This window comes from Coregonus clupeaformis, chromosome 14 (assembly GCF_020615455.1).
Source record: "Coregonus clupeaformis isolate EN_2021a chromosome 14, ASM2061545v1, whole genome shotgun sequence".
NCBI classification, from domain to species: Eukaryota; Metazoa; Chordata; class Actinopteri; order Salmoniformes; family Salmonidae; genus Coregonus; species Coregonus clupeaformis.
The window spans coordinates 10,539,741-10,552,136 of NC_059205.1; the positions used below are offsets into that span (position 1 = coordinate 10,539,741).

Below are 12,396 nucleotides of genomic sequence, written 5' to 3' on the forward strand. Positions count from 1 at the left end.
ATTGTATGATTTTTAAGTAATTAATTTGCATTTTATTGCATGACATAAGTATTTGATACATCAGAAAAGCAGAACTTAATATTTGGTACAGAAACCTTTGTTTGCAATTACAGAGATCATACGTTTCCTGTAGGTCTTGACCAGGTTTGCACACACTGCAGCAGGGATTTTGGCCCACTCCTCCATACAGACCTTCTCCAGATCCTTCAGGTTTCGGGGCTGTCGCTGGGCAATACGGACTTTCAGCTCCCTCCAAAGATTTTCTATTGGGTTCAGGTCTGGAGACTGGCTAGGCCACTCCAGGACCTTGAGAGATGCTTCTTACGGAGCCACTCCTTAGTTGCCCTGGCTGTGTGTTTCGGGTCGTTGTCATGCTGGAAGACCCAGCCACGACCCATCTTCAATGCTCTTACTGAGGGAAGGAGGTTGTTGGCCAAGATCTCGCGATACATGGCCCCATCCATCCTCCCCTCAATACGGTGCAGTCGTCCTGTCCCCTTTTCAGAAAAGCATCCCCAAAGAATGATGTTTCCACCTCCATGCTTCACAGTTGGGATGGTGTTCTTGGGGTTGTACTCATCCTTCTTCTTCCTCCAAACACGGCGAGTGGAGTTTAGACCAAAAAGCTCTATTTTTGTCTCATCAGACCACATGATCTTCTCCCATTCCTCATCTGGATCATCCAGATGGTCATTGGCAAACTTCAGACGTGCCTGGACATGCGCTGGCAGTGGGACCTTGTGTGCGCTGCAGGATTTTAATTCATGACGGCGTAGTGTGTTACTAATGGTTTTCTTTGAGACTGTGGTCCCAGCTCTCTTCAGGTCATTGACCAGGTCCTGCCGTGTAGTTCTGGGCTGATCCCTCACCTTCCTCATGATCATTGATTCCCCACGAGGTGAGATCTTGCATGGAGCCCCAGACCGAGGTACAGGTAACGAGTTCATACAGGTGCAGTTAATACAGGTTATGAGTGGAGAACAGGAGGGCTTCTTAAAGAAAAACTAATAGGTCTGTGAGAGCCGGAATTGTTACTGGTTGGTAGGTGATCAAATACTTATGTCATGCAATAAAATGCAAATGAATTACTTACAAATCATACAATGTGATTTTCTGGATTTTTGAAAATCAGCAGTGTATCAAATACTTGTGTATCAAATACTTGTTCTCCCCACTGTATGTCTTCTCTAAACATATTTGTGCGGTTAATATCTGTGGACCACAATGGGAATAAGTCCTTGACTTTGTTTGTCATCCTCAATGATTTGTACTGTGGGCGCTGCCATTGTACACCATTGAATATCTATTTATAGTAGAAAGTGGGGCCTAACTTTGAGACCACACTTGCAATACCAACAGAACTTACATAACACATTATATTATAGAGAAATCAGGTGTGATGATGATGAAGATGATGACGAAGATGCCCTCACCAGCACAGGTGTTGTTGTTGACCTCATCAGGGTCAGCTCCTATGTCAGAGGTCTGTCCCTCCCCCTCAACAAAGCGGAGCTCCTCTTGGGAGGTGTTAGAGTGGGACATGCCGCCAGAACACGACTCTGTCTGGAACTGACCAGACAAACACTTGATATTATATATATTAGAACCCTTTTAGATAATGACACTGCATTGTTTTAGATACAGCATGCAGACAGTGGCTTGGCAAATACTCAAGTTTTTATATAATTTCTTACTGATTCTACCTTCTCAAACTGTTGGTCCTCAAAGGAGATCTTGGCAGTTCCTGACTGTCTGACACCAGAGCCATAGTCAGGGGCTTCTTCATCAGCTGGGGAGAGAAGACAGCTGGTTGGTTACGACTCCAAACACTCAACAAACACTCGAAGCATCCATAAACAAACTGTAATAGCTGCTGGATCACTATGTCTTAGTCGGTCTCAGTCACACTACAAGAGTCAACTCTCAGTACCTGAGATGGCCTGCACTGCCACCCTAAGGAAGCCCTTCACCTCTCCCTTCTCACTGACGATGGCCACACGGTGCACCAGGGGCACGGGGTACAGCAGGTTACTCAGGTACACAAACGCCCTGTGGACGGGGACAGAGAAGGAGAGCGGGAGAGATAGAGAGGAGGAGCAGGAACAGACACAGGGCAATCATTTCAGAGCGTCGTAGAATCTTGAGGTGGTCTCTAGTGGGGCCCTGTTCAAATATTTTTCATGTGTATCCTCCCCTCCGTATCTGTATCCTATTGGATCTGTTTCCATCCTTTTGCTCTCATAATGAAAACACTGTCTGCTTAGTGATTACCTCAAGGAAGGAAGGGAAAGACGGATACATTTGAAAAGAACAGGGACTGGGTCCATGACTGACCTGCCCACCAGACGGAACCATGGGAAGCGGTCATAGAATGGGTCTCCCCCGGTCAGGGCCTGGTCACAGTCCTCCACGGTGCTGCTGGGCACCTCCGCCGCACGGTCGTACATCTCCCTCATCAGGTCCAGCCTCTGTCTACAGGGGGCAGAACAGTCAACACACAGTCAGCACAAATTACGTCAAAGCAACAGACACAGTAAAGTAGATGCTGGGTAACGTAAACCCATATAGTCCTACATACCTGAGCTACGTTTAAAATAAACCTGTACAAACTCCCACGATCCCCCCACACATACCTGAGTTTCTCCAGGGTCCAGTAGTGTGTGGCCCCGTTCTTCTGGTCCTGGACCTCCACTGCTACGATGGTGCGGGGGAAGGGCCGTCTCTCCCTCTCCTTGGCCACACTGGGGGGCAGCAGGTCCGGGGGCAGTGGGGAGTACAGTGTGTCGGTCAGCAGCACAAACTGGAACTGGACCTGCAAAGGAGAGAGAGGATCATTTTTACATTTTAGCACGTTAGCAACAAAATAGTTTTGTTGTAGAATGTTGTTGTCAATTTAAATCTCATTTCACTGACTCAACGAACCGATTCACAATTGTAAAGGTTCAATGACAACGCAAGGATATTTTTTTTCAATACCAGTCTTTGCTGACTCATTGAATGGATTTACAGTTTCCATTTAACATTTTTATACTTTAGTCATTTAGCACACTCTCTTATCGAGAGTGACTTACAGCAGTGAGTACATACATTTTCCTATTTTTTTGTACTAAGAATAGTAACCGTCTAATTCTATGCACACTCATTTGGTAGATTGACTGAACTGATTAACAACGCAGTTTCATTTGACTGATATCTTACAGTTTCTACGTGGAATCTTTGTTCTACTTTATAGATATAATGTACAGTGAGCTCCAAAAGTATTGGGACAGTGACGCATTTTTTGTTTTTTTGGCTCTGTACTCCAGCACTTTGGATTTGAAATGATACTTTGTGCCCAATAGAAATTAATGGTAAATAATGTGTTGTGTCATTATGGAGTCACTTTTATTGTAAATAGGAATATCATTAATTACGATTCATTTCTATTGAGCACAATAATATGAAACACAACTAAAACAAACAGCAAATGCATCTAACAAGTTTGTAGAGTCACAAGCTTGATGTAATCATTGCGTGCTATGGAATATGGGACCAAATACTAAACTTTTGACTACTTTAATACACATATAAGTGAATTTGTTCCAATACTTTTGGTCCCCTAAAATGGGTGGACTATGTACAAAAAGTGCTGTAATTTCTAAATGGTTCACCCAATTTGGATGAAAATACCCTAAAAAATGCTGTTTAACCTCATAGTCATTGTATCATTTAAAATCCAAAATTCTGGAGTACAGAGCCAAAACAACAACAACAACAAATGTGTCACTGTCCCAATACTTTTGGAGCTCACTGTATATAATGACAGTGTACCTTCTTCTTCAGCTCCACACTGATGGCGTTGGCTTCCTTGAGGAAGATGGCGTTGCCCCACAGCAGGTCCCTCAGGGAGGTGAACTGGTAGAAACGCCACTTACGGAATGCCCACAGTGCAAGCTCCGTCTCACACTTGGTCCACGGAACTATGGGAAAAACTTCAAACATTCCATCATTCTAAAAATGCTCCATTGTCTGGCCTCAGCAACGGGCATCTTATTTCAAAATTATTGTAAAAATGTGAAGAAAAGGTGGATCACTGTCTCACCTTCCTCCTCAGGCTCCTCCTCTTCCTCTGGGGACTCCAGGCAACGGGAGTTTCTGTCCACCTGTTTCTGCAGGGCCTCCAGTTTACTCTCATAGTCCTAGGAGAGACCGCGGTACAGACACATCAAATCACATGACAGAAGCCCATATATCGGCCATATATCTCCTATATACAGGTAAAAGTCAGTAAATTAGAATATTTTGAAAAACTTGATTTATTTCAGTAATTGCATTCAAAAGGTGTAACTTGTACATTATATTTATTCATTGCACACTTCAGCGTCTCTTGGTGGTGGATCTTGAAGCCCTGACTCCAGCAGCTGTCCACTCCTTGTGAATCTCCCCCACATTTTTGAATGGGTTTTTTTTCACAATCTTGACTAGGGCGCGGTGATCCCTATCGCTTGTACACTTTTTCTGACCACAGTTTTTCCTTCCCTTTGCCTCTCTATTAATGTGTTTGGACACAGAGCTCTGAGAACAGCCAGCCTCTTCTGCAATAACCTTTTGTGTCTTTCCCTCCTTGTGCAATGTGTCGATGGTCGCCTTTTGGACAGCTGTCAAATCTGAAGTCTTCCCCATGTTTGTGTAGGCTTCAGAACTGGACTGAGAGACCATTTAAAGCCCTTTGCAGGTGTTTTGAGTTAATCAGCTGATTAGTTTGTGGCACCAGGTGTCTTCAAAATGTAACCCTTACACAATATTCTAATTTTGTGACACACGGAATTTTGGATTTTCATTTGTTGCCACTTCAAATCATCAAAATTAAATGAAATAAACATTTGAATGCATCAGTCTGTGTGCAATGAATAAATATAATGTACAAGTTACACCTTTTGAATGCAATTACTGAAATAAATCAAGTTTTTCAAAATATTCTAATTTACTGACTTTTACCTGTATTTATAAAAACAACACTTTTAAAGGGGTATCTCTTAGTGGCCTGTCTTACCAGTCGCTGTTGTTCCAGAAGGTTACTGGCCTCCTCTCGTTCTCGGCGGTATTGATCTTCTAACTCTTGAAGCCTGGAGACAAAATTGGCACAAATCAGTTTTAACAAAGTCATACTATATAAAAGTTCATTACAGCTGGTGCTTTGCCAAAGGTAGTCCATCGATTATTGTACCTTGACTCCATCTCTTGCTTCATGTCGATGCCCTGTTTCTCCAGCAGCTCTCTCTGGGCGAAGGCCCAGTCCACAGGCTCCACGGGGGTCTCAGCGCAGGGGGTCCTTTCCCGCTCCTGCCGCGCCTGCTCCGGGTCATTGAAGCGAAACACATGGCTCTTCCCCATGATAATGCGGTTCCCTGGGGTCAGGAGTCAAAGGTCAATCAGAGGTCAACCGCATCACGCCTCAGTCATTTCATACATTTTAACCTATTGATGTTTTTCTAACCCTGGAGTGTTCACGTGTGAATCACCTGGGATGATTCTTTGTGTATTTGTAGATGTTGTATATGGAAGCAGATTCATGCCAAAACAAATAAAACATTTATAAATAAAATCCTTATAGGGTTTTTCAGTATGTTTTACGTGTGTGCTATATATGTTTTGCACGCTCAGTGGAAGACGCTGAGGAGTCAAGACTTACCTGAGCGAAGCAGAGTAGGCGTGGTCACCAGTTTCCCGTTAACGTAGATCTCCGCCCCCTCGCAGGGCTCCAGGATGACGTTCCCTGTGTCATCATCATCAACAGACAAGAACCACCGGGGATGGTGAACATTTGGCCGTTCTACAGTGGCTCCCTTTCCTACGCTACATGTACTGAATGGATAATTGTTTTGCCCTCAACGAGCTGTGATCTACAAAGCCTGGATAGGAAAAGGCAAGTGGGTAAAAGGCAACTGGTTGGCTAGCTACTGTCTGCTTCTGCTGTGATTATACTACTATACCTATAGTCTATAACCTCACTAGTCCACGTCTCTATAGTCTAGAACCTCACTAGTCCACGTCTCCATAGTCTAGAACCTCACTAGTCCATGTCTCTATAGTCTAGAACCTCACTAGTCCACGTCTCCATAGTCTAGAACCTCACTAGTCCACGTCTCTATAGTCTAGAACCTCACTAGTCCACGTCTCTATAGTCTAGAACCTCACTAGTCCATGTCTCTATATTCTAGAACCCAGTCATCCTAATCTATAGTCTATAACCCAGTCATCCTAATCTACAGTCTATAACCCAGTCATCCTTATCTCTAGTCTATAACCCAGTCATCCTAATCTACAGTCTATAACCCAGTCATCCTAATCTATTGTCTATAACCCAGTCATCCTAATCTATAGTCTATAACCCAGTCATCCTAATCTATAGTCTATAACCCAGTCTTCCTCATCTATAGTCTATAACCCAGTCATGCTAATCTATAGTCTATCATCCAGTCATCCTAATCTATAGTCTATAACGCAGTCTTCGTAATCTACAGTCTATAACCCAGTCATCCTAATCTATAGTCTATACCCAGTCATCTTTTCAACTCTGCATTGTTGGGAAGGGCTTGTAAGTAAGCATTTCACAATAAAGTCTACACCTAATCTATAGTCTAATCCTCTCCTCTCTTCTCCAGACCATTTCCGGAGACCTTCTCCCTTACCTCACCTCGCTCATCAACTCATCCTTGACCGCTGGCTATGTCCCTTCCATCTTCAAGAGAGCGAGAGTTGCACCCCTCCTCAAAAAACCTACACTTGATCCCTCCAACAACTACAGACCAGTATCCATTCTTTATTTTCTCTCCAAAACTCTTAAGCGTGCCGTCTCTAGCCAACTCTCCTGCTATCTCTCTCAGAATGACCTTCTTGATCCAAACCAGTCAGGTTTCAAGACTGTTCATTCAACTGAGACTGCTCTTCTCTGTGTCACGGAGGCTCTCCGCACTTCTAAAGCTAACTCTTTCTCCTCTGCTCTTATCCTTCTAGACCTATCTGCTGCCTTTGATACTGTGAACCATCAGATCCTCCTCTCCACCCTCTCCGAGATGGGCATCTCCGGCGCTGCTCACTCAGACGGAGCTGCTCTTCCTCCCGGGGAAGGACTGCCCACTCCATGATCTCGCCATCACGGTTGACAACTCCATTGTGTCCTCCTCCCAGAGTACAAAGAACCTTGGCATGACCCTGGACAACACCCTGTCGTTCTTGCTAACATCAAAGCGGTGACCCGATCCTGCAGGTTCATGCTCTACAATATTCGCAGAGTACGACCCTGCCTTACACAGAAAGCGGCACAGGTCCTAATCAAGGCACTTGTCATCTCCCGTCTGGATTACTGCAACTCGCTGTTGGCTGGGCTCCCTGCCTGCGCCATTAAACTCCTACAACTTATCCAGAACGCTGCAGCCCGTCTGGTGTTCAACCTTCCCAAGTTCTCTCATGTCACCCCGCTTGTCACGCCCTGGCTCTGGGGACACTGTTATGTTGAGCCAGGGTGTGTAGATTTCTGTGTTGTAGTTCTAGGTGTTTCATTTCTATGTTGGCCAGTGTGATTCTCAATCAGAGGCAACGAGTGTCAGCTGTGGCTGGTTGTCTCTGATTGGGAACCACATTTATACAGGCTGTTTTCCCACAGTAGTTGTGGGATCTTGTTTCTAGTTGGTTTGTGTTAGACCGTGAACTGTCATGTTATCGTTTTGTTTATGTTGTCGTAATATCGCTAAATAAAGAGTATGTTTGCCTGCAACGCTGCGCCTTGGTCCTCCTCTCTTACCGACGATCGTGACAGAAGATCCCACCAGAACTGGACCAAGCAGCGGGTCCAGGAGCCATTGCCAGGGAAATCCCTAGCGGATATCCAGCACCTTCTCGACTGGGTCAAGCCGGGTGAGGAAGAGAGGGGCTTGACGTGGAAGCAGAAGGGCGAAAGGCTGGCGAGAAGTATGGAGACCTGGTCCACGGGTAGGAGTGAAGCCCATAAATTTTTTAGGGGGGGGGCTAACGCCGTGGACGACGGGCCAGCAGGAGACCGCGACAGAGCGGCCCAGCGGGTTGGCAGAGGAGGCCGCCAGGTTACAGGGGCCACTGGTCGAAGAGGGGATGGAAGGTGTAGAGGCACGGCGAGAGGTACTGGGGTGTGTTACCAGTCCGGTCCGGCCCGTTCCAGATCCCTGCGTAGGGCCAGTGGTGTGTGTCCCCAGTACGGTCCGTCCTGTTCCTGCTCCCCGCACCAGGCCAATGGTGCGCGTCGCCAGCCCGGCCCGTCCTGTTCCTGTTCCCCGCACCAAGCCAATGGTGCGCGTTGCCAGCCCAGTCCGGCCCGTTCCTGCTCCCCGCACCAAGCCAATGGTGTGCATAGCCAGCCCGGTCCGGCCCGCTCCTGCTCCCCACACCAAGCCAGTGGTGTGCGTCGTCAGCCCGCACGGCTCCGTGCCTGTTCCCCACACCAAGCCAGTGGTGTGCGTCGTCAGCCCGGTCCGGCCCGTTCCTGCTCCCCGCACCAAGCCAATGGTGCGCATCGCCAGCCCGGTCCGGCCCGCTCCTGCTCCCCACACCAAGCCAGTGGTGTGCGTCGTCAGCCCGGCACGGCTCGTAGCCTGTTCCCCACACCAAGCCAGTGGTGTGCGTCGTCAGTCCGGCACGTCCCATGCCTGTTCCACCGGTGCCTGGTCCGGCACCGGTCAGATGCTTCACGCCGGAGCTAGAGCAATCCGCTCCACCAGTGTGCAGTCCAGCTCCGGCCAGCGGGGCCAGACCGGACCAGGGATACTTTGGGGGGTTGGAGAGGGAGCGGGGATCGGGCCCGGAGCCGGATCCGCCGCCTAGGCGGAGTGCCCACCCGGTCCCTCCCCTGTGGTATTTGGTTGGCGCGGTCGGAGTCCGCGCCTTTAGGGGGGGGTACTGTCACGCCCTGGCTCTGGGGACACTGTTATGTTGAGCCAGGGTGTGTAGATTTCTGTGTTGTAGTTCTAGGTGTTTCATTTCTATGTTGGCCAGTGTGGTTCTCAATCAGAGGCAACGAGTGTCAGCTGTGGCTGGTTGTCTCTGATTGGGAACCACATTTATACAGGCTGTTTTCCCACAGTAGTTGTGGGATCTTGTTTCTAGTTGGTTTGTGTTAGACCGTGAACTGTCACGTTATCGTTTTGTTTATGTTGTCGTAATATCGCTAAATAAAGAGTATGTTTGCCTGCAACGCTGCGCCTTGGTCCTCCTCTCTTACCGACGATCGTGACACCGCTCCTCCGCACACTCCACTGGCTTCTAGTTGAAGCTCGCATCTACTACAAAACCATGGTGTTTGCCTAAGGAGCTGTGAGGGGAACGGCACCTCCTTACCTTCAGGCTCTGATCAGACCCTACACCCAAACGAAGGCACTACATTCATCCACCTCTGGCCTGCTAGCCCCCCTACCTCTACGGAAGCACAGTTCCCGCTCAGCCCAGTCAAAGCTATTCGCTGCTCTGGCACCCCAATGGTGGAACAAGCTGCCCCACGACGCCAGGACAGCGGAGTCACTGACCACCTTCCGGAGACACTTGAAACCCTACCTCTTTAAGGAATACCTGGAATAGTATAACAGTAATCCTTCTACACCCCCTCCTCCCCCAGTGGTGGTTGTCCCACTGGCTATCCTAAATTGAATGCACCAATTTGTAAGTCGCTCTGGATAAGAGCGTCTGCTAAATGACTTAAATGTAAATGTATAACCCAGTCTTCCTAATCTATTGTCTATAACTCAGTCATCCTAATCTATAGTCTATAACCCAGTCATATTAATCTATAGTCTATAACCCAGTCATATTAATCTATAGTCTATAACCCAGTCTTCCTAATGTATTGTATATATCCCAGTCATCCTAATCTATAGTCTATAATCCCAGTCATCCTAATCTATAGTCTATAACCCAGTCATCCAAATCTATAGTCTATAACGCAGTCTTCCTAATCTATAGTCTATAACCCCATCATCCTAATCTATAGCCTATAACCCAGTCATCCAAATCTATAGTCTATAATGCAGTCTTCCTAATCTATAGTCTATAACCCCATCATCCTAATCTATAGCCTATAACCCAGTCATCCAAATCTATAGTCTATAATGCAGTCTTCCTAATCTATAGTCTATAACCCCATCATCCTAATCTATAGTCTATAACCCCATCATCCTAATCTATAGCCTATAACCCAGTCATCCAAATCTATAGTCTATAATGCAGTCTTCCTAATCTATAGTCTATAACCCCATCATCCTAATCTATAGTCTATAACCCCATCATCCTAATCTATAGCCTATAACCCAGTCATCCAAATCTATAGTCTATAATGCAGTCTTCCTAATCTATAGTCTATAACCCCATCATCCTAATCTATAGTCTATAACCCAGTCTCTACAGAGTCTCTATAACCTCTGGAGCACTCAGGCATAATCTGCTGATTATTCCTCCCATATAAATATAACTAATAGAACTAGCATGGTTCGTCCACAATTGGTCAATTCAGTCTCACCTTCTCCCCCGGGGCCTGTGGTGCTACTGAAGGTGCAGTGCTCATCTTGGATAAAATGGCCGCTGAGCACAATGTCCTGGCGACTTCTGGCATCATCACGACCCACCCTGAGGGAAAGATACAGAGGATATGGAGTCTAGAGTGATTTTCTGTACGCAGATGTGTTTCTTGTAAGAAAGCTATTTCAGTCTTCACATTCTGAAGATGAGAAAATATCCTAGCCCACTTCACAGGACCATTGATATTCCAGGTAGTCAATTTAAACAGCTGACCCCCTACTCCAAATCCATATATACTGTACTACAGGACTGGAGCCCACCTCAATAAAAAAGTGTTCTCAATGAAAAGTACACATTTCCTGCAGATTAAAGAAAACAGTAGTTCTTACTTGGTGGTCCCATCTTTGATGTAGTAGAGTAAGCACTCAGACATCAATGGGTCCTCATTTAGGTTCACCAGGTGAGGGGTCTAAAAGAAAGACATGAACATTATGACTTTGTGTCCAAATGTTGTTGACAGGGGTTGTTGTAGCATGATGGGAAAAAATGATTATGTACAGAGCATTATGGGTACTGTAGTAAATATCATTACAGTTGTGATAGGGGTGTACTGTATTTTTGAGGTTCTGACCTTCTTGGGAGAGAACACGCCCACGGTGCCTCCATCTTCTCTCATGGCCACGCCCATCTCAGCCAGTAACGCCTCCCTACAGATAGCAGAGAGCCACGGTAATTTGGGTTAGGGTTTGGGTTAGTTATAACGGTTATTTAAGACAGAGGGACTCAGATGAGGATAATGGTTAAATCCGTCTAACACACCTCTGCATCCGGATATCTTCAGTACGGCGCAGCTTCTCCTCCCATGTCTCATTGAGCTCTGCAATGATTTTCTCTGTTTCCTAGGGTGGAAAGAATGACAAATGTCTAAGTTGGCATGGTACATACATGGCATTACTTAGCATCGTGGTTAGCCTACCTCACCCTTGCCATCTCTCTCTAACTTCCTTCTCCTCCTCTCTTTCTCCATCTGTCCCCAGCCGTCTCCCTCTCTCTCCACTGCCCTTCCTCTCCTCCTCTCTTTCTCCATCTGTCCCCAGCCGTCTCCCTCTCTCTCCACTGCCCTTCCTCTCCTCCTCTCTTTCTCCATCTGTCCCCAGCCATCTCCCTCTCTCTCCACTGCCCTTCCTCGCCTCCTCTCTTTCTCCATCTGTCCCCAGCCGTCTCCCTCTCTCTCCACTGCCCTTCCTCTCCTCCTCTCTTTCTCCATCTGTCCCCAGCCGTCTCCCTCTCTCTCCACTGCCCTTCCTCTCCTCCTCTCTCTCCCCTTCCCACCCTGTCTCTTTCTCCTTCAATCTCTCTAGCTCACTCACTCACTCACCCACTACCTCTCATTTCACCCTCCCTCCCTCCCTCCTCCCTACCTTGAGCCTCTCTATGGCCTCCTCGGAGGCGGGGCTGAAGATGCGGTCGTGCAGGTTTGCCATGGAGCCTGCGCGGCTGGACAGAGCGGAGAGCGAGGGGGAGGGGCTCATCCCAGTCATGGCATTGGTCACTGTGGATAGATCACCCATTTGATTGACAGCCTGGCGATTATTGACAAAGTTGTTGTAATCGCACAAGTCTGCCAGAAGAAGAGCGGGAGCGTGTGGGGGAGAGAGAGGGAGAGAGAGGGAGCAGACAGCAGGAAGGTGAGGAAGAGGAGACATTGGGGCGGAGAGAAAACAGAGAGATGGACAGAAGGAAGAAAAGGAGGGGGAAAAAAAGAAGAAGAGCTGAAACAAAATGGATTGTAGAAGCAGAGACAGGTGCTTACCAAAGCCACTGCAGAGAGGGGAGCGAGAAAATAGCAACTTAAACCGATGGAATATGGAAAGCATA

At 47.1% G+C, this 12,396-nt stretch overlaps 1 protein-coding gene across 6 annotated transcripts in view; it reads right to left on the minus strand.

Moving 5' to 3' along the window:
* The window catches only part of LOC121580718 (kinesin-like protein KIF1A), a 58,435-nt gene that overhangs the window by 24,365 nt on the left and 21,674 nt on the right, over nucleotides 1–12,396 (minus strand). For 3 of the 6 annotated variants that reach the window (XM_041895723.2, XM_041895722.2, XM_041895720.2), the window contains exons 14-28: nucleotides 11,940–12,070; nucleotides 11,338–11,417; nucleotides 11,150–11,225; nucleotides 10,908–10,987; nucleotides 10,520–10,626; nucleotides 5,672–5,755; nucleotides 5,207–5,387; nucleotides 5,033–5,105; nucleotides 4,082–4,178; nucleotides 3,811–3,959; nucleotides 2,634–2,812; nucleotides 2,335–2,472; nucleotides 1,931–2,049; nucleotides 1,704–1,789; nucleotides 1,434–1,569 (exon numbers count right to left, since the gene is read on the minus strand). In XM_041895723.2, coding sequence (XP_041751657.2) covers nucleotides 1,434–1,569; nucleotides 1,704–1,789; nucleotides 1,931–2,049; nucleotides 2,335–2,472; nucleotides 2,634–2,812; nucleotides 3,811–3,959; nucleotides 4,082–4,178; nucleotides 5,033–5,105; nucleotides 5,207–5,387; nucleotides 5,672–5,755; nucleotides 10,520–10,626; nucleotides 10,908–10,987; nucleotides 11,150–11,225; nucleotides 11,338–11,417; nucleotides 11,940–12,070 — 1,716 coding nt within the window. Of the gene's footprint in view, nucleotides 1–1,433; nucleotides 1,570–1,694; nucleotides 1,790–1,930; nucleotides 2,050–2,334; nucleotides 2,473–2,633; nucleotides 2,813–3,810; nucleotides 3,972–4,081; nucleotides 4,179–5,032; nucleotides 5,106–5,206; nucleotides 5,388–5,671; nucleotides 5,771–10,519; nucleotides 10,627–10,907; nucleotides 10,988–11,149; nucleotides 11,226–11,337; nucleotides 11,418–11,939; nucleotides 12,140–12,396 lie in introns of all 6 variants that reach the window. The other 3 variants (XM_041895719.2, XM_041895718.2, XM_041895717.2) reach the window with 2 other exon arrangements.